Below are 21231 nucleotides of genomic sequence, written 5' to 3' on the forward strand. Positions count from 1 at the left end.
TTTAAAAGTGCATGGAATCCCATAACTCAGTGACTGGCTGTTGAAGGCAAATTTGCCACAGTTCATTGCAGATGATAATCTCTCTTGCATCTTCCCTAGGATTTTTCCATCAACAAGCTGGAATTCCACCTTCAGACAAGGCAGATGATTCTCTTTACAGTGGCCGTAATGGATGTGGTGGCATTCAGAGCTTTTCCATCCCAAAGGGATTCTGGGAAATTCAGGTGGAAGCTCTGTCCTTTGTTTTGGCCTAGACTGTTCCGAAGCTTCTTGGTCTCCTGGTGTTTTTATTTTTTATTTTTTTGTATCCTGCTGGTGTCTCTGCCTTTAATTGTCAGACAGCCCACCCCAGGACCTTCACTGGTGGATGAAGGGTTCCAGTTGAACTAACAGCAGGCCACTCTCCCACAGCTCACAATGGTGACTGATGCATCTGCTCTCAGCTGGGGAGTTGTGCATGGGGGGCGGGGGGAGGGCGAAACTGGAGGAGGTGCCTATGAGGTGCCTCTGGTCAGTTTTGGAGTTGAGGCACCACATCATTCTTCTACAGCTGCTTACCATCCGGCTAGCTCTCAAGGCCTTTCTACCTTTTATAAAGGGCAGCAATGTGCAAGTTTTGACGAAAAGCACAGAAGCCATGTGATACTGCAACAAACAGCAGTGTGAGTTTCTGTGTTGTGCCAGGGGGTGTTGGCTGGATCTACCAGGAATGTAATTGGCAATCAATCATCAGGTAGGGTCCCTAAAAGCGGATGACCAGCCTAGAAGGCACCACTTAGCCGACCATGACAGATCTCTGCAGCAGGAGGTAGCTCAAAGCATCTTCACCCAATAGAAAGTTTTAACATAAATATGCAGTACTCAGTTTCCCACATAGATAAAATAATATCCGCCAAACAATAGTGGGCCATGTAAACTGAAATCTGACAAATAAAGTGAAACGTGGTAACACTTTACATAGGTCAAAATATTTTTCCGAAAGGATTTATCAGACCAGCTTAACCTATTGTCCGGCTGTGGTTCAGTCTTTGAACTATTGTGCAAGTATCTGGATATTGTTCTCAAACTTTGGGCCAGCATCCTTTGCTTCATCAAACAGAACAGATTTGATTAAGCAAATTGAAGATCTTTATTTCAATGGTATACAGATATTCTGGTTGGGTTGAATATCAAATCACTGTAAGCCAATATTCCCCAGGCTTAAGACATCACTATAATAGAGCCTATTGAACGCCAGACGAGCTCCTATGCAGGTTCCTACTGAATTCCTTTTCTCTTTTGCACATCAAAATCACAAATAATAATTTTTGATTAGAAGATCTTTTCTTTCAGGTGGAAGTTGTTCTGATGATGAAAGCATGTTTTGCCCTGATGTTGCTTTTATATGTGGATGACTTTGAAACGGACTGTTCTCACTAACACACATCATGTTTCTGATGGAGACTTCTCGCTGTAGATTCCTTACCTTAGAATTATCCCCAGTCGTCACACTTGATCTGGAAACTCTTAAATGAGCAGTACCCCTGCACACCGGTAGGTGATGTCGTTTGGCTCTGCGTGGCATCATCTGTGCCAGAAGTGACGTGTGCCATGCCTATAAAGGTCCCAGCCCAGCACGCAGACATTTCTTTTCTTTCAGCGCCAGTCCGTGCATTTTCGGAGAAGAGCTACACTTTAGTAATTTTTTGACTAAACATTTTTCGGCTTGTCAGTCTTTTTGAAGTTTTTCCTCCTGGTATGGTAGGATGACATCAGGGAAGGCTGGTTTCAAGCACTGCGGCGCCGGTCACCGATCAGTCTGTCACGGACCCGCACCTTGATTGCCTCTTTGGTGCCTCGAGCACGACCGCAACTCGAAGGCCTGTGCCAATTTTTGCACCATAAACCCGAAGGCCTTGAAGGAGTGATTCCTCAAGCTCCTGGTGGCTCAACGTGCAACACCGTGACAATCTAGGTTGCGGTCAAGAGGAAGGCCCCAGGAGCAGTTGGGGAGTCAGATCCTCATTACTCTCGAAGTATTTGGGTCATTCAGGTAAGTCACACCAACATAAGGTGCAGAAGTTGAAGAGATCTTTGACTTTCCTGTGTCCGTCGGCCGTCAAGGGACTCAACATTTGAAGTATGGCTCCTTAGGGAAGATTTTTTCTTCCACTAGTCTGGCACTGCGGTCCATGAACACAGCATGCCTTTTGGGCTACTATTCCCACACTTTGTGAGATATGGTTGCACAGGTGTTGCCAACTGTCCTGGAGGAGACCCAGGCCGTGCTCTCCAAGGCTGTTGCCAATTAGAGGGACGCAGTGAAGTTCACAATATGATGTGGACTAGACACTACCGACTCACTGGGCAGATCAGTTTAATCAATAGTGGCTTTATGACACCACACCTGGTTGAGGATGATTTGCTTTTCTGGGTTTGTCCAAGCACACCTATGGACATGCCCTTTGATGGCTCTCATCTCTTAGGAGACCAGGCGGATTTAGCACTGGAGCACTTTAAGGACCGCACCAATCCATCTTTCTCTCCTTTTGTGGCCACAAAGGGCGCATCCATCGCAGTGCACTAGTGACACAGCCTCTGCGTGGCCGCGGACAGGTGGGTTTTTGGAGATCGTCCAAATGGGCTACTCCCTCCCCTTTATGACTACACCTCCTCCCCTTGCCACAAACTTGCGACAGGCTGATGGAGGATTACCTATCCCTTCTCCACCAGAAAGTGACAGCGGTCTTGGTCAAGGGAGCCATAGAGAGGGTGCTGATACAAAAAGAGGGTTGTTATTGTTGGTCCTGCTAATTTCTGGTGCCAAAAAAGAACGGAGGACTTCCTCCTATCCTAGACCTGTTTTCCCAATTTCTTCCTCAGTTGTTCAGAATGCTCATGCTAGCTCAGGTCCTGTCTGCCCTTGACCTGGGAGAATAGATGGTAGTGTTGGAATTGCAGGACACATTTTCAAATCACCGTCCTGCCTGCCCACAGGTGTTACCTCGAGCATTTTCATTTCAGTGTGCTTCCCTTTGACCTCACCAGGGCCCCTCTACTGTTCATGAAAGTGATGGTTGCGGGTCATCTGCAGAGACTGGGTTGCTAGTTTCCCCGACCTCAACGACTGGCTCCTGAAGGGAAGTTCGACCTAGGCTGCTGTCTCCCACCTCCACACTACAGTGGACCTCCTGCATTTGCTGGGGTTCACTATCAATGAGCCGAAGTCACACCGGACTCCCTTTCATCAAAACTGGCTTGGAACTGTGCAGCTTCATGCTTATCCTACCGAACTGTGAATCCAGGATATTTAGGCTATGATACCCATGGTTCAGCCTCTAGCCTGGATATTTGTTGACTGACCCTGAGGCTGCTGGGCCTCATGGTCTCCTGCATCCTGCTGGTGACACGTACCTGTTAGTGTATGTGGACTCTGCAATGGGACCTGAAGTTCCAGTGGGCGTAGAATCAGGGGAATATGTCCTGATCCAGATCTTGGTGGGAACTGCAAAGGAACAGTGGTGGCTTATAGATTGCGATTGAGTCAGCAGCAGACCCCTCTCCCTTCCCCAATCCGATCGGACAGTAGTGACTAATGCATCACTCTTGGGATGGGGTGAAATCTGTTAGAGGTGGAAATCCGAGGTCTCTGGCAGAATCCAGACTCCACATCAACCTGAGGGAGCTCCGAGCGATCAGATTGGCATTGAAAGCCTTTCTACCCTCCATTCATCAATGGAAGGCTGGTGCAAGTATTCATGGACAATACCACTGCCATGTGGTACTGCAACAAACCGAGTGGGTGGAGTTGTGGACCCTTTGTCAGGAGGCTTTGCATCTCTGTACATGGCTGGAAAGTCAGGGCATTTCCTTGGTGGTTCAACATCTGGCAGTCTCTTTGAATGCAGGAGTGGACAAACTCGGCCGAAGATGCATAAAGATCATGAACGGCGTCTCCATCCAGAGATGGTGCAAGCTCTCTTTCAGTTGTGGGGAGAGCCTTGGTTAGATCTGTTTGCTGCCATAAAGAATGCACAGTCAGCAGTTGTGCACAATGGAGTTTCCAAGGCATTTCTCTCTCGTAGAGACTTTTCGTCTTGAGTGGAGCGCCAACCTCCTATACGCCTTGCTCTCCATACCACTCCAGCTGAGAGTTCTAAAGATCTGGAATGACTGGGCCCAAGTCATCCTGGTGGCTCCGGGCTGGGCACGATATGGGCCCAGACTGGTATCCTGAGCTGCTGAGCATGGCCATTGGTCCTTTGCTCAGGCTACCCATTTGGTAGGATCTTCTGTCACAGGAGATGGGGAGGGTCCTCCACCTGAACCTTTCAACTCTTTGCCTTCTTGAGTGAAAATTGACCTGTGATAGTTGACAACGTTCGATCTTCCCCCCCCGAAGTCTGCAATGTTTTCTTGGCAGCCAGTCGTCCCATCACCAAGATGGTATACCCCTGCCATTGGGGTCAATTGTGGCATGGTGTACAGAAAAAACAAATGATTCCTTTTCTGACCCACTTTCTCAGGTTCTCCTTTTAATTCTTTCTCTTGCCCAGCAGGGCTGTGCTCTGGGCACTCTCATGGGCTTTCTGTGCCATTTTGGATTATTTTTGTTTTGCTTTTTTGTGCTTGCCTGACCAGCTATCCCTCTCCAAACAAATCCCCTATTGTAAATAGATTTCTGAAAGGTTTGCAGCAGTTTTCTCCCTTCATTATGCCACAGAGAGACCTCAATCTTGTCCTCACTTTCCTTATGTGCGCTTCCTTTGAACCTTAGCACAATTGTCCGCTTAGGCTCCTTACCATAAAGACGGCCTTTCTCTTGCTTATAACTTCTGCCCGGAGGGTCAGTAAGCTTCAGGCTTTATCATCCAAGCCTCCCTACCTGAACAGCTACACAGACAAACTGGTGCTTCGGAGGAAGGCTTCCTTTGTACTGAAAGTGGTCACACCTTTTCATGTAGGCCAATCCATCACTCTGCCTACTTATTACGCTCTGCGGCATACCTCCAAAGAAAAGGAGCAACTTCACTGGCTTGACCCCAAAAAAAGCGTCTTCATTCTACCTTAACCGCAAACAACTGTTCCAGTGGATTACAAATTCTTTGTGGGATATGTCAGAGCGAAGAATGGATGAGCCGTGCAGAAACCGACCCTCTCCAAATGGATCCTAATCTGTAGTAAGGTCTGGTACGCATTGGCTAAGAAGTATACCCCTGAGGGTTTGTGTGCTCACTCCACCAGAGCAAAAGCTGAGACAACTGCATTAGCACGTGGAGTTCCTGTTCTTGACATCTGCCAGGCAGCAACGTGGGCCTCCTTGCACACGTTCACAAAGCAAGCACTACTGCCTGGACAGTCAGATTCGTCAAGATGGCCATTTTAACTGGTTAGTCTTGCAGGACAAACTCGTATGAAATTGATCTGCAGCCTCACCTCTGGGGAGGTATTGCTTGGGTATATATTCTAAGGTACAGAATCTGTGGCTAGAAGTCTCTAATAAATGAACAAGTTGCCTACCTTTGGTAACCTGATTATCAGGTAGAGACTCACGCCGCAGATTTCTTACCGACCAACCCATCCAGTCTCCCTAATCTGCGAATGGATTTCTAGGGACTGTGCTTTCCCTGTTCAGGGCCTTTGTTTTTCACACTAGTGCTTAGTATTCTTAGATTCTTTTTGTGACTTTCCATGCCAGGAGTACAGAGCCACAAACATCCGTGTGCTAGGGTGGCGCTTATAAAGGCAACAACTCCACGAAGAGCTGAACGATGCCACCTACCTGCTTGCAGGGATACTGCTCCCAAGAAAAAATCTGAATCCACTCTGGCACCTGGGGATAATTCTAAGGGAAGGAATATGTGGCTAAATAGTCTTTACCATACAAGGTGTTACCAAAGGTAAGTAACTTGTTCTTCACCAGTAGCCTTCTCTGTAGATGATATATAGATGACACATTTTTGATCAGGGGTGGAAATGAAATGACAAAGTTTGTGGCCTGTCTTACTCGCGCACACGGGCATCTAAAGTTTACAAGTATCCCGTGTAGAAACTTTTCTTAGTGGTCGATGATCAATTGGGCACAAGCTTATACAGAAAGCCAATAGAACTGAATATCTTCCTTTCATACTGAAGCAATCATCCGAGAGCCCACAGTGATGGCGTCCCGTATGAACACTTTCTATGTGTTCACCGAAATTGTAAGTGGAACAAATACTATTTCAGAGAAGCTGGCAAACTTTACAAGAACCTGAAATTAATAGGGAATAAGTTCAACGTTTCATTAACTGAAAGGAATGGAGTTTACTTTTACCACTGTGACCGCTTTATCACACCACAGGTTAGAATAGAAAATTAGATGTTCCCATGTATTACCGCTTTCAGGGCTTTTATTGTAAACAAGTCTTAGTTATTGGTCCCCCATTGTTCTCATTTAAGAAGGATGGAAATATCTGTGACGGACTGGTGAAATGCAACAATTGGAACTACCGTTGCTTTCTTCAAACTCGGTCTTAAGTTGATGAGGCACTAGTTTAGAGTCTGCTTGCAGCATACGATCTACAACTGTAACCAAAAATGTTACTTACCTGAAACCAACTGTTAGCATCTTGTGCTGTTGATTCACATTTGTTGGCCACCTCTACTGACCTAAAACAAAGTTATCAGTTGACATTACAGAGCATTGCATACTTCAAAAGCTCAATTAGACACTGATTCAATGGTGGAAATATACTACAGTAATCTAAGTTTAAGTCTGTATGCTGGTGCGTTGAGTTCTGGCCATGTACTCATGGATCATTCTCAAAAAAGAAACTTGAATATTGAAGAAAACAATGTGTACAACAGTAGAAGCCAGAATAGTGCACAGCATGTCAATCTGTGACACAAACGGCTGCAAACAGATGGTTTTAAGCTAGTTTGCTATTTTAGATTCACATATCGACCTTCCACCTCTCTGTAGAAGTGTTATAAGAAAACCGATTCAAATGAGATTCCAAACTTAGATGCATCAAATTACCATATATTGGAGATTAAGGTGATACAGCGCTTTCAGCACTGTGCACATAGTTATATTAATGTGGTGGTAGAGGAGAGAGGATGTCAACCCTGCAACCCAATAAGAAAACAAAACATGGAAATAAGTCTCCTAGCACACGCAATGTCCTATAAACACAATTTTACCCCAGTATTGGAACTTTCATTGATTCCCATGCTTTGTATCATTCCCCGTCGTCGGAATGGGAGTCTCGGTAACAAATACCATAGCTGTAGGTACAAAAGACAATGGAAAAAGGCCTAGGCCTCATTACCTTTTGTAGCATATCACCCTCTTTGTGTAAAAGAGACCAAACTTTTGGCCTCAGCCAATCAGAAGTGCCTCACCACTTAGAACCTTCCTGAAGGAACCTCAGAGCCTCAGATTTTCTACCGCACGTTGTGCTAGGGAGTCTCCATTGAGCTCTGCTCAACTTCTACTCTTCTACAGGATTTCATCAGTTTTTTCTTCAGGATCTTTAGGATTCTTCTCAGGATTGTTGCTGCCTGACAGTATGTCGGAGATTGAGAAGAAAAAAGCGCTTTTCAAGCCTTGTTCCTCCTGTGGCAAGAAAAGGCTGTTTGTGGAGGATAAGCATGAGAACTGCATCTATTGCCTCTATCCTGACCACCAGGTAGCGAAATGTGCAATCTGTCGCTCCTTTTCTGCCAAAACCCTCCGGGACCGTGAGGGTAGGCTCCTGACATGGCTGCAAAGACTTAAATCGAGGAAGGATACTGTCTCCAGTGACAGTGAAGATGCTGGATCGATGGCTTCTACTAGAAGGTCAGTGAAAAGGGGTAGGGGTTCCCCTTCTTCTTCTGTAAGTCGATCTTCTAAGGCCTCAAAAAAGACCCCCAGTGAGTCTGAGAGCCAAGGTCCCAGCAAATCTCCTCACGGAAGTGTAAAGGAGAGGGATGGACCTTCTACGCAGTCTACTGGCGCGAAGACTTCCACAGCCTTCAAAACGCCTCAAAGCCAGTCTTCTGAGAGGACTTCTAGGTCCTCGACGACGAAGACGTCGACAGCGGGAGTCCCGTCGACTAAATCATCTAAGGCTCCGTCAACTGGAGGTTCGTCGACGACGAGACCGTCGACGGCGGAGAAGGCGCCGCCGACGAAGGTACCGGCTTCACAAGTGTCGACGAAGGAGCCGTCGACGAAGGAGCCGTCGACGACGAGAGCCCCGTCGACGCCCAAGATCCAGTCGACGGCGAAGGACCCGTCGACGACGAAGACTCAGTCGACGACGAAGGCCCCGTCGACGACGAAGGCCCCGTCGACGAAAGCCCCGTCGACGACGATACCAACGAGGGCGACGACGACAGTGTCGACGACGAGAGTCCCGTCGGCGACAATGACGACGGTGTCGTCGACGACGGTCTCGTCGACGAGGGCGTCGACGACGACTACGATGACTATGACGACGGCTGGTGTGTCTACAGTCTCGTCGACGACAACGTCCACAACGCCTATCTCGACGGCGTATGTACAACCGTCGACGACGGAACCCACGATCTTGGCCACAGAAAAGCGTATCACCATTTCTGTGACGCGGATCACACCTGAGATGACTTCTCCAAGGGCAGTGTCCCCTCTGCTACCAACAATGCTCTTGCAAGAGGGTCAATCAGAGGAAGATGACCAAGATGCATATAGTTATGCCAATAGTCCTTCGCAACTATTTGTCAAATGCCAGGACACCGACTCAGAGGGCGAATACACTCACGAGGAGCATGATCATGGTCAACATCAACAACAGCACTCTGACCAGGGAATGGTTTCAGTGCCAACATCTTTCCTACAGGATCTACATAGGATGCTACAGGACTATAAGTCTAAGGCCAGTAGACCTTTGCCAAATACGTCAACACCTGCTACGCCTTCCACGACTCAGGCGTCATTGGTGCCACCTACGCTCTCGGCTCCAACCTCTCCACAGCCTCAAACAGCCGTCCCTCAGGATTCCTTTGGGGTACCAAGATCACATGATGTTGATGAATCCTCGGATGAGGATCAACATTCGGATCACGTCTCTATTCCCGACACGGAATATGATGAGTACATTATTGACAATCCCGCATCGCCAAATCCGGACCCGGCGGACTCCCCGCCAGTGGATATTGGAGGTTTCCATCAGCTAATGGAAAGGGCGGCGGCAAGATTTAAGTTAGCAATGCCTAAAGTCACCACGGATTGCTTCTTATATGACTTTAAAGAACCTTTCCAGAAAAATGCCAGATCTATTCCGATTGTGGATCATGTATGGAAAGAGGGCCTAAAGACCATGACACACCCGGCGACGGTGGTGCCGGTGCTACCGCGTCTAGAGAAGAAATATAGAGCAACCGATGATGCCCCAGCGGCCTTGACAGGTCATCCGAAACCAGACTCTGTAATCTCGCAGGCAGCGCAGAGGAAATCGCGCAACCCTTCAGCACCGCTGACAACTCCTCCGGACAAGGAAGGACGGAGGTTAGATAATGTGGGGAAAAGATTCTCAGCGATGGCGAGTTTGCTGGTGCGAGCAGCTAATGCCTTAGCCATCCTGGGTAGGTACGACCGTCAACTCTGGTGCGATGTCTCCCCGTACCTTGACCAGCTACCTCCTGAATCTATGTTGGAGGCAAAGAAAGTTTCGAAAGAGGGAGAAGCGACGTCGATGGAAATAATTGATTGTGCAATGGACATTGCGACTACGGCATTTCGTTCACTAGCTGGAGCGGCAGTGCTCCGTCGCCAAGGGTGGCTTAAAGCTACTTGGTTCCGACCAGAGGTCCAGAACAAAGTGTTGGATCTTCCCTTTGATGGTGAGGCTCTATTTGGCAAACTTATTGACGACACCCTGCAAGATAATAAAAAAGACACAGAGACCGCTAGGTCTTTAGGAACACTTCAGTACAGGAAGCCCCCCTTCAAAGGAGCCAGAGGCAGGGGTGGTACGTATAGAGGATCCTTCCAACAACAACGGTATTCCAACACAGGATCCGGTTCCCAACAGCACCGCCAATCTTACCAACAGCGGCAAGGCCAGTCTACCAACTACTCCAGGCCTTACAGTAAAGGAAAGCAGGGTGCGCGAGGACGAGATTCGTCCAAGCGCCAATAGCGGCCTCCTGGCTCTTCCTACTGGACCCTCCTCCAGGAAATCATCAGTTGGAGGCAGGGTCAACAAATACCTTAAATAACAAAAGAGAGAGTTAGGGAATTTACACAAATCTATGTGAGTTGGGAACTCCTGGTCCCCGGGATAAATTACAAAAACAATGGAGGAGTTACCCCTACATGTTTCAACCATTGTATTTATTCATTGGTTTTCGTCAGGACCGTGATATTGAACTGGGTGGTCCGCACACGCTAAGGTGCGTCCTGCCCTAGTCCAAGTTGGAGTACACAAATTGTGAACTCGTGTAAAAGTGGTGCATTTTCTTTTATTCAAAGAAAAAAACCTGCAAGGGAACAGGGAAAAACAAAAAGACAGGAAGGGATCACATACAGGGGTTGACTACACACGTGTAATACATTTAACATATATAGCCAGTATTTACCATGAGTCAATACATGGGATAATGCCCATATTTCAGTCAGACAGTAGAAACCATCTGCTACGCGACAGTACTTCAGTGCTTTTACCGGACTGTGACTAATGAGCCATGAATCAGTGCCAAAGGAGTGGTGACGATCTGGGTTTGGCACCTGGAAATGACTAGTGAGTGGGGTTGGTTTCGTGCACGCTTTTGACTTTTTTGGAGAATTTTGTTTGGATATCCCCGATTCTGCAGTTTTTCGGTGAGATCTTGGGCTTGGTTCTTATAATCTCCCAGCTCACTGCAGTTTCTACGATTCCTCAGGTATTGTCCATAAGGTAAATTCTCGCGTAGAGGTCTGGGGTGGAAGCTTGCAACACAGACAACCCCCTTTTTTTAAAAAAGCCAGCAAACTAAAACCGGGCATTTGATTTGGTTTTGCTCTTTACCCATTTTCAGGAGACGGACTCTTGCCGTCTTGGAAGCGTTGGTGCCCATGAAGTGGTAATTCCGCAAGGAAGTGTAAGCAATTAGACATATACCAGTTGCAACTTGAAGCGCCTTCACGAGTGCTCACAATTCTGTGCATCCGTTCACCCCGTAGCACCAGTATGATCACTGGCCCATAGTACGTCGCCCCTTTTTTCACTAGTCATTTCCAGGTGCCAAACCCAGATCGTCACCACTCCTTTGGCACTGATTCATGGCTCATTAGTCACAGTCCGGTAAAAGCACTGAAGTACTGTCGCGTAGCAGATGGTTTCTACTGTCTGACTGAAATATGGGCATTATCCCATGTATTGACTCATGGTAAATACTGGCTATATATGTTAAATGTATTACACGTGTGTAGTCAACCCCTGTATGTGATCCCTTCCTGTCTTTTTGTTTTTCCCTGTTCCCTTGCAGGTTTTTTTCTTTGAATAAAAGAAAATGCACCACTTTTACACGAGTTCACAATTTGTGTACTCCAACTTGGACTAGGGCAGGACGCACCTTAGCGTGTGCGGACCACCCAGTTCAATATCACGGTCCTGACGAAAACCAATGAATAAATACAATGGTTGAAACATGTAGACCTTTTTAATCAATAGCATTAATCACACTTCACATAGCACACTTAGCTATTTTTAATGCCACTTCTTATTTTACACCGAAGTCTACCTAATTAGGCATAGGTGTTACACATTTTTTATTAGGGTTCAAGCACTCAAGAATAAAAACTTGCAGTGAGTAGTGTTGGCCCTTTTTAAATTCATTTATTTGATCGCCTTGAACACATAAAAGAAAACAACCCGCTCCACTGTAATCAGGTGTCGCAGCACACCCTATAGGCACTCGGCCTATGGGGTGGGACCCCGATGATGAAGCATGTCACCAACTAGGTTGGTGAGTGAGGGGTCTTCTACAAGGATATGCATTATCCACTGACAGGTTGGGACAGACTGTGCTAAATTGAGCACTTTAACCCACTGTGAGAAAATCTCTTTTCTCCATTTTTTGAGGGGTAACTCCTCCATTGTTTTTGTAATTCAACAAATACCTTCACAACTGGTCCCTAATAACATCGGACCGTTGGGTGCTCAACATCATTCGGAAAGGGCATACCTTAGAGTTCACTCAAGTTCCGCCACCCAAGCCCCCGGCAGCCACTCCTTCAAAACACCAGCGTCTCCTTCGGCTCGAGGTTCAACAAATGCTCCGAAAAGGGGCGATAGAGCCAGTTCCATCGAACCAAAGAAACCAGGGATTTTATTCCAGGTTCTTCCTGGTGAGGAAAACGCTTGACAAGTGGCGTCCCATTTTAGACCTCAGGGGGCTAAACACCTATCTCATCTCTCTGTCCTTCAGGATGGTGTCCCTCCAGGACATCTTGAAACTAATCAACCCGGGAGATTACATGGCCACACTCGATCTCGAAGATGCCTATTTTCATGTTCCGATTCACCCAGCACACAGAAGGTTTCTGCGATTCACAGTAGCCAAGAGCCATTACCAATTCAGGGTTTTACCCTTTGGACTCCGTTCAGCCCCAAGGATATTCACGAAAGTGCTGGCTTCGGTAGCGGCTTTCCTGCGGAGGCACAAGTTTCAAGTCTTCCCCTATCTGGACGACTGGCTGCTGAAGGCTCCGTCCAGAGAGGCAGCGCTTCAGGCGGTTCAAGCGTGTACCAATTTATTCCGAAACCTGGGTCTCACTCTAAACGACGAGAAATCTTGCCAGATCCCGTCCAGAAGAGCCCGGTTTCTGGGAGCCATCTTGGACTCAAAACTTTCACGAGCTTTTCCCACTCTGGAAAGGAGGCACAAGTTACAGACGATGGCCCAAGACTTACAAACAAAAAAGTCTCTTTCAGTTCGCCGCTACAAGTCTCTGCTGGGAGTAATATCATCGTGCATTCCACTGATTCCCCATTGCAGACTGAGGATGCGTCCCTTGCAGGAACAACTGGACAATCAATGGCGGCAAGTCCACGGTTCCTTCGACGACAAAGTGGCGATCACTCCGGAAATGAAGAATGCGGCCCTATGGTGGACAGACCTAGACAACTTGTCCCAAGGCCTATCCTTCGCAAGCGACTCGTCTCCACAAGTGATAACGACGGATGTTGGAAGGCTGGGGAGCAGTGCTGCAGGACCTTCATGTCAGTGGTCATTGGTCACCCCAGGAGAAATGCCTCCACATCAACCTGTTAGAACTCAGGGCGATACGTCTGGCTCTGCAATCGTTTCTTCCTCTCCTGGAGGGTTCACAAGTGCTTATCAGGACGGACAACACCACGGCCATGCACTATGTGAACAAGGAAGGAGGGACCAGATCGCGCCCATTGTCACAAGAAGCCCAGCAGATTTGGGAATGGGCTATCCGACACAACATGTCTCTGATGGCGGAACACTTGCCGGGCGTCCTCAACGAAAACGCCGACAAACTGAGCAGGTCATCCTCGGTCACCCACGAATGGGAGTTGAATCAAGACATTCTGGAACAAATCTTCAGCCGGTGGGGAAGACCGGACATCGACCTGTTTGCCACCCCGACCAACAACAAATGCCGGTCTTACGCAAGCAGGCTTCCCCATCCAAATTCTCTGGGAAATGCCCTTTTGATACCCTGGTCGAAGACATTTGTCTACGCTTTTCCTCCCATTCCTCTAATACCACGACTAATCAAGAAATTCAAGATGGAACCGTGCAGGATGATCCTGATAGCCCCGGCTTGGCCGAGGCAGTTCTGGTTAACGGAGCTCCATCTGCTGTCGATCGCTCCTCCTGTACCTCTCCAAATTCTGCCGGACTTTCTCACGATGTCCGAAGGACAGATTCTACATCCAGACCCTCAGTCGTTACACCTGACTGCATGGCTCCTGAGCAGCGAGAATTTATGAACCTGCCATTGTCTAAGGAAGTTAGGGAGGTTTTGTCCCAAGCAAGGGCCCCTTCCACTAACAAAACTTACCGCCTTAAGTGGAAAAGATTCTGTTGTTGGTGTCGACAGCAACACATTGATCCATTCAATTCCAAACCTCATCAGGTCCTCCCATACCTACTGTCCTTGGCCAAGTCTGGTCTGGCCCACTCATCAATTAAAGTCCATTTGGCTGCTTTGTCACGATTCAGGAGGACGGAATCTGGACCTTCATTATGGTCTTCAAGGATAATCAAACAGTTTCTTAAAGGTCTGTTCAGGGTCTATCCACCGGTGAGACCACCTCCACCAACGTGGCATTTGAATCTGGTCCTTTCTCAACTCATGAAGGGCCCATTCGAACCAGTCCATCGTTCTGACATCAAATACCTTTCGTGGAAATTGGCTCTTCTCCTCGCTCTCACGTCGGCTCGGCGTGTAGGGGAGTTACAGGCCTTGACCTTTCAGGAACCTTTCCTTCAATTCAAAAGGAACACTGTCATCATGAGGACTAACCCTAGGTTCATGCCAAAGGTCCCCTCGGACTTCCATTTGAATGAACCGGTCATTCTGAAAACGTTTTTTCCTCAGCCTTCCACACCGGCGGAAAAAGCCTTGCATTCACTGGATGTACAGCGATGCTTGAAGTTTTACTTACAGCGTACTAAGGATTTTCGAAAATCTACTAAACTGTTTGTGGCCTTCGGGGGACCAAGTAAAGGCCTTCCACTCTCCAAACAGGGTGTTTCAAGGTGGATCACAAGTGCTATATTACATTGTCACAAGGCTGCCGGTAAGCCTCTGACTGGAAAGATACGAGCGCATTCCACAAGATCTGTGGCTTCCTCCACAGCACTCTTCGCAGGGGTGCAAATTAAGGACATCTGCAGAGCTGCAACCTGGAGCAGCGTCCACACTTTTACCAAGCACTACTGCTTGGAATCTCTGCAGCAGGAGGATGCAGCAGTTGGACAGGCTGTCCTGAGGAACCTCTTCCACTAATGGTGAGCTTTCCTATCTTCCCACCTTCCATTTTTTCACATTTTGTATCTAATGTCATGTTGTCTACTGCTATTATTTACAATGCAAAATGTGATTATCTTGCTACTGCTTACTACTCTGATACAAAGCATGGGAATCTATGAAAGTTCCAATACTGGGGTAAGAAAACAAGTTACTTACCTGTAACTTTAGTTCCCCAGTATTGCTAACTTTCATAGATTCCCATGCGCCCACCCACCTCCCCGGGGAAAGCTCAGCCTACAGCACAGATGGTGTCTCAGTACACAACGGCTACGAAAATCTGAGGCTCTGAGGTTCCTTCAGGAAGGTTCTAAGTGGTGAGGCACTTCTGATTGGCTGAGGCCAAAAGTTTGGTCTCTTTTACACAAAGAGGGTGATATGCTACAAAAGGTAATGAGGCCTAGGCCTTTTTCCATTGTCTTTTGTACCTACAGCTATGGTATTTTTGTTACCGAGACTCCCATTCCGACGACGGGGAATGATACAAAGCATGGGAATCTATGAAAGTTACCAATACTGGGGAACTAAAGTTACAGGTAAGTAACTTGTTTTCTTCTTCTTCAATCTTTTCTTTTTTTCCGACTTCTTCTGCCAGCCAACACAGGTTTCATCAGTGGGTGTGTCACCCTATGACTTCCTTGGGGCTATATTCTGTGAGTATTCTCTCAAGCATGAGGTTGAAAAGGTATCCATGTGGTACAGATGGTCTTACGATGTCTCCCGGGTACGGACTTTAGAAGGTGTGTGGGTGTTCGTTTTCTACGCGAGGAAACCCACACAAGCCGAGACTGCAGCTAGAGATTAGCTGACCCGTACACGGGCTGACTACAAAGTCCACTTAAGGTGTACTCTTTGCAGATTTGACTGGTCTGGATTGAATAGGAAATTTGGTTTTCTACAGAATGTAATTCTTCATAGTTAGTGCATAGCTCTCTGGCACAATGTTGCTGAAGACCTTATCCCAAAGGGCCCAGCAGTGTTCTATGTAGACTCAATTCATGTGTGTATGGATACTAAACAGTACAATCTGGTTTAATTGGGAAGTCCTTGAATATTTGTAAAATAAAATGTCATCTCACTCACTGTTGCATGGTGGTACTGTTAGGTGTTTAAACATCAGTAGTGCGTGGACAATGGAGACGATGAACCGAACAGTAGTTTTTAGGTTTGTCAACATCCTCTCCATCCTAACCTCTTCAAAAAGTTGATAAAGCATGGCTTTAAAATGTGTAGAAGATTGAAATTAAAATGTGTTTGGCTGCATTTTTATTTCAGATTACCTTAGACCTAGAGGTACACATCATTTTGAGATTTGTTTGTAACAATTTTGCTCTACTTTTTTCAACTAAACAATTATTTCTTGCCCAGGTTACCGTGGAGTTTGCGGATGAAATGAGACTGTCTTTCATATGTACCGAAGTTGATTGCAAAGTGGTTCATGAATTCATTGGTGGCTATATCTTCTTGTCAACACGCGCCAAAGACCAGAACGAAAGCTTAGATGAAGAGATGTTTTACAAACTTACTAGTGGTTGGCTGTAAGCTGTAACCATTATGTTTTCCATTATTTTCTTGAAGTACGCTGCTTAATAATGTAAGCTTGACATATCCAATCATGGAACATTTTGCCTAAGGAGATCCGTTAATTCTACCGAATGTACAGTATGTGCACTAATGAGCACTTCATTTAAAATGTTTTAATGATTTGTTGCAAGTTCTGTTTTGACCATCTCACAGGACCAACAGAATGGACATCTGAATAATGTCCTAAAGCTAGCCAAATCATAAGCGATCTAAGCCATTTATTATGACTTTTCAGGGCTTTATATATGAAGTTTATTTATCATGTTTAAGGCATGTTTTTATTAATGTTGTAAATTTGATCTTGTGTTTTGAAGCCTCTTGCCTTCGATAGTACTACACTACTTAAGCTGTCACAGTTGCTTAGAAGGTATACTACACAGTGCTTGGTTTTAATGCCGCCTTGTATAAGCATATTTTATCTATATCTGGTTAGCATTTCTTTTCATGTAGGTTTCTCTTATTTTTACACCATATAGTATTAAAGCATTTTAGTATTCACCAGCATAGTTCTGTGTCTCCTCAGATATGCAACTTGTGAGTTAAATGATGAAGTATATGAAGTATACATGTTTGTGTAACTAATGTAAAAAACACAACTTTTATACAAATTGTACAGTTTTTTTAAAGTGCCTAACAATCCAGCTATAATGATATAGGGATCTGAAGTCTCTGCATCAATTAACTTGCTATTTTTAATGAATTGTGCACCTGTTTATTAAAGAAGTGGTGATCATAATTACCATGCAGTCCGCATCAAGTACCTTAACCTTTTAACGTGTTTATCAATTTGTTGGACAATTGTTATTATATTCAAATAAAGTATTATCTCTGTGAAATACTAGATATAACAGTTGTAACTGACCGTAATCATGCAAAGAAAGCACTAAGATTGGTGTCAAATCACCAGACCTAGCCTTCAAGGTGCTACCTGTATGGTGTTGTATTCTGGTTTAAAGGCTATTAATGCATTTAATTTGAAATAAAAGGAAAACATTTTATTTAGTACAGTCTCCTGCATTTCTGATTTGAGGTTCAGTAGTTTAAGTTCATGTAAGTGTTGGCATCTCATGCAAACTATATTTTATTTATTTGACAAGTTTTATATAGCGCTGGCTAGACCCGGAGGTATCAGAGCGCTTTACAAGAGGATCGGCGAGTTACAGGTTACATAGTTACATCAATTAAATCAAAGAATCACAGAGGGAGGATGATGGGGAGGGAAGGAAACACAACGGGGAAACTAGGAAAACAATGTCAGATGACCGGCTGGGTAGGTGACGGCCGAAGGGGTGATACCAGGGGCAGACTCCTCTATAGCTGCATATGACCGTTCCACCGTGCATCGGCCAGGGTTGCTCGTGCACCGAGGTAAGTACAAACAGTTTTGGTATCCGCCCAGGGGGCATTGTTAAAAGTCCATCGAAAGTTCCAACAAAGTTCCCGCGGGCATGGACCCTGTTGATCTGGCTCCGTGGTATATATTGATTTGCTTTTTGTATTTTTTTGTCCGTAAAAAAAAAAAGAAATTAACCCCTTGCCTGCGCTTAACGTTCCACGCTAGTGCGGAACGTTCTATTGAGCAGGCGGGGCCGCGACGTTCAACGGACGTGCGCAGCACTACTGAGTTAGTGCAAGCGACGTCCGCTGAACGTCGGCAGCAGCTATGGGGTTAAAGTATAGTTTTTGCAGCTGTGCTTTCAAACACCATTAGTAAACATGTACAGCAATTCAACAAACTTAAAATACTTTTTGATTTAACAGTTTCTCATTCTTGGCTCTACATAAGTGTTCAAGCTCTAAACATGCCCATACAGGTTTAAAGGTGCAACTCAGATGTTCAATAGCCCTTGTGTGACTGGATCCCACATAGTGGCACCACTGTGAGCCTTCAGATGTACATGAACATTTTGTAAATTGTGAGAGACGCGTTTATTAAAACTACTATTCTTATCAGCACTAGACGTTCTTGGAATACAGATTTGTTCCCAAACTTCTGTTGTGAGTCACACATGGCTCTCATTAAATGATTTATGGGGTTAGGTGGAGGAAACAAAAGGAGGGCAACCTTGAAATTGTCCTATGGGTAACATGCTTTTTCTGTATGTTTGATAGTATTAAAAATGTGTCACAAGATGTGATGCGAGTTTATTTTTTGCACGAAACGTAAGAGTGATTTCATAAATGCGCTAGGCCTTAGTCATTACTCTGTTAACATGAGATTTTTAGCTTAATGTATGTGCAGGCAAGGAGGTACTTTGCGTGTGCTAAATTGTCATTTTCTGCTGCTCACATTGCATTATCAAGAGAATCATTTTTGTATTATTTGCTCCATTTCCACTAGAAATCTGCTAACAGATTAACCTTGTACATGCTCTGAGCCAGAATGAAAAAGATACAACACAATAGATTGCGTTTGATTTTTAATAAAATAATAAAGCACTGTTTTCTGTCAAGTATAACAACGGAAGAACTGAGCTGAAAAGGGCAGCCACTTGCTCCATACATCTTAATGCACAGTTAAGGTATAAAACAAGGGGTCTCCAACCTTTGGTATTGTTGGATCTCCTTATGATCCCTGGAAATATTTTAGGATTGTACACAGAGGCCAAATAACCTAAACACTGCTCCTAGAGTACCCTAATTCTGCTACAGGGAGCATACATCATTATAAGCACAGGAGCTGTAATGCAAAAGGTTTAGTCTCTATGGATTAGTTTTGTCCATTTGCTCTTGAGACCACGAAAGGGAGAAAGACAGAATGTTAGAGAAAAGGAGAGGCAGAGAGAAGTAGAAGTAAGAAAGACAGAAAAGAATGACAGAAAAAAAGCAACAGTGATAGAAAATGGATAGAAAAGAGTGACAAAGGAAAGAATGAGAAAGGTGAAGGATGAAGAAAAATTTTGAACTGAATGAATGAAAGGAGATGTAAGAATGACCAAGAAAGAAGTGGAAAAAAGAAGGAAGAGCACAGCAGAGAAACAGAAAAGCAAGAGCTAAGTAACTAGAAAAGATTGGAAAGGAAAAATGAAAAAAGATTAGAAAGAAAACAAGAAAGAAACCAAAAGAGTCCTGGAGAAAAGGACAGTAGTGGAGGAAGAAAATGGAAAAAAGGAAAAAGTGCGATAACTAGATAGACAAAGAATACTAAGAGGAAAGATGGAGACCAAGAAAGAAGACTGAAATAGAGGGGCAGAAGGGAAGAAGAGAAAAAACAGCAGAGAAAGAAAGATGGAACAAAAATTGGAAATAAATCAAGAGGGGAGGAAATAAAAAGTACATGGAGAAAAAGAAAAAATGAAATAAAAGAATTGAGAAAGGGTAAGAAAGAATTGCAAATATTTAAAAATAAAAGCAGTTGGCTTGTAGCATAAGGAAGGCTAGAAATGGCCATATTACATGCTTTCCTTTTTAAAAACAAATATAAACCTTAAAGCAAATAGTCACTACACCTAAAGTGACTAAAATATCACCCACAAACGTCTTGGAAAAAGGGAATATTAGAGGAATACCGGGCAGTGCTAGTCTGTGCCTTTAAAGGCCTCCATTGCTCTTTTGTCACATCATACTGCAGAGGTGACACGTCCGTTACTTTTTTTGGGCTTCTGGCGGCAGGATCCTGGAGCAGTATGGTTTTTTCCCTGTCCTAGAAGACTTTTATTGTCAGGGGGTCCTTGTTTTTACATATATATCCTGGAGCAGTGAACTCAGCCTTTTTTGCCTTTCTCTATTTACATTATTTTTTTAACATTTGGTTTAAACCACCCCACTTGATCTCCCTTGAGTCTAGAGAGATTTTCACCTGTTTTCTAACTGCAATCTTATTTATTAAGAATGCCTTCACTTTTTTTGATGTGCACTGCCTATGGCAGTAATAAAAGCCCAGCCAGATCCCCAGGATCTCTGTATAGTATACTTTCCAAAGAATCGCCGTCCTAAAGACTGCAGACATTGTCACAAATTGTCCAGGAGGACCCTAAAGAATAGATCAGCTGCACTATCTGCAGGGGAGACTTCAGGAAGCAGCTGCAGGATGGCATAAGCGGCAAAGAAGTTTTGCCATCCACTTCTGCGTCTTTCAAACGCTCACGGAACAACCCAAGAGGTAGATCTAAAGTGCATAGAAGGAAAGCAAAAATACTGCATTTCCACTCAACGTCGAGGCCTTAAACATTGAAAAGGTAGTACGCCAACATGTCAACCAACGAAACCTGGTACATCTATGACATCAAAGACACAGTAGGTCGATGTCAAAGCCACCTCCATGAACGTTGACACATGAAGAACCTCCATCAATGTCGAGACCTACAGCAAGACCATCTTCTGCTTCTCAGAAGCAATCATTAGACTGGTTCCGTTGCCCTAAAACACCCACCAGAGAAGTAACACCTGTGGTCAGTTTCACTGACCCCTTCACCACACTGATCTTCTTCTCAACACCTCCTGCTACTCCTCTACATTTAAGGTCACCACAGCAAACATAGTCACCAATGGTCCCTTAAATGCTACCAGAGTCTGCTCTGAAGTCTCCACGATAAAGGATAGAACTCCGTAGATCTAGATTTCAAAGATCTCGTTCTCCAGAGCGCCTTAGACGGAGAAGTCAAAGGGCAGGCTCCATCAGTACCTATAGGAAATGCACAGACCCCTTCAGGTTCATCTCACACTACTGACTGATC

General features: G+C 45.3%; 1 protein-coding gene across 2 annotated transcripts in view; it reads left to right on the forward strand.

Moving 5' to 3' along the window:
- The window catches only part of FERMT2 (FERM domain containing kindlin 2), a 658554-nt gene extending 640997 nt beyond the window's left edge, over positions 1–17557 (forward strand). For both annotated transcript variants that reach the window (XM_086937426.1, XM_086937425.1), the window contains one exon: positions 16340–17557. In XM_086937426.1, coding sequence (XP_086793552.1) covers positions 16340–16513 — 174 coding nt within the window. In that variant the 3' untranslated portion in view covers positions 16514–17557. The remainder of the gene's footprint in view (positions 1–16339) is intronic.
- The last annotated feature ends 3674 nt before the right edge of the window (positions 17558–21231 follow it).

Source organism: Lissotriton vulgaris, chromosome 9, assembly GCF_964263255.1.
Source record: "Lissotriton vulgaris chromosome 9, aLisVul1.2, whole genome shotgun sequence".
Classification (NCBI taxonomy): domain Eukaryota; kingdom Metazoa; phylum Chordata; class Amphibia; order Caudata; family Salamandridae; genus Lissotriton; species Lissotriton vulgaris.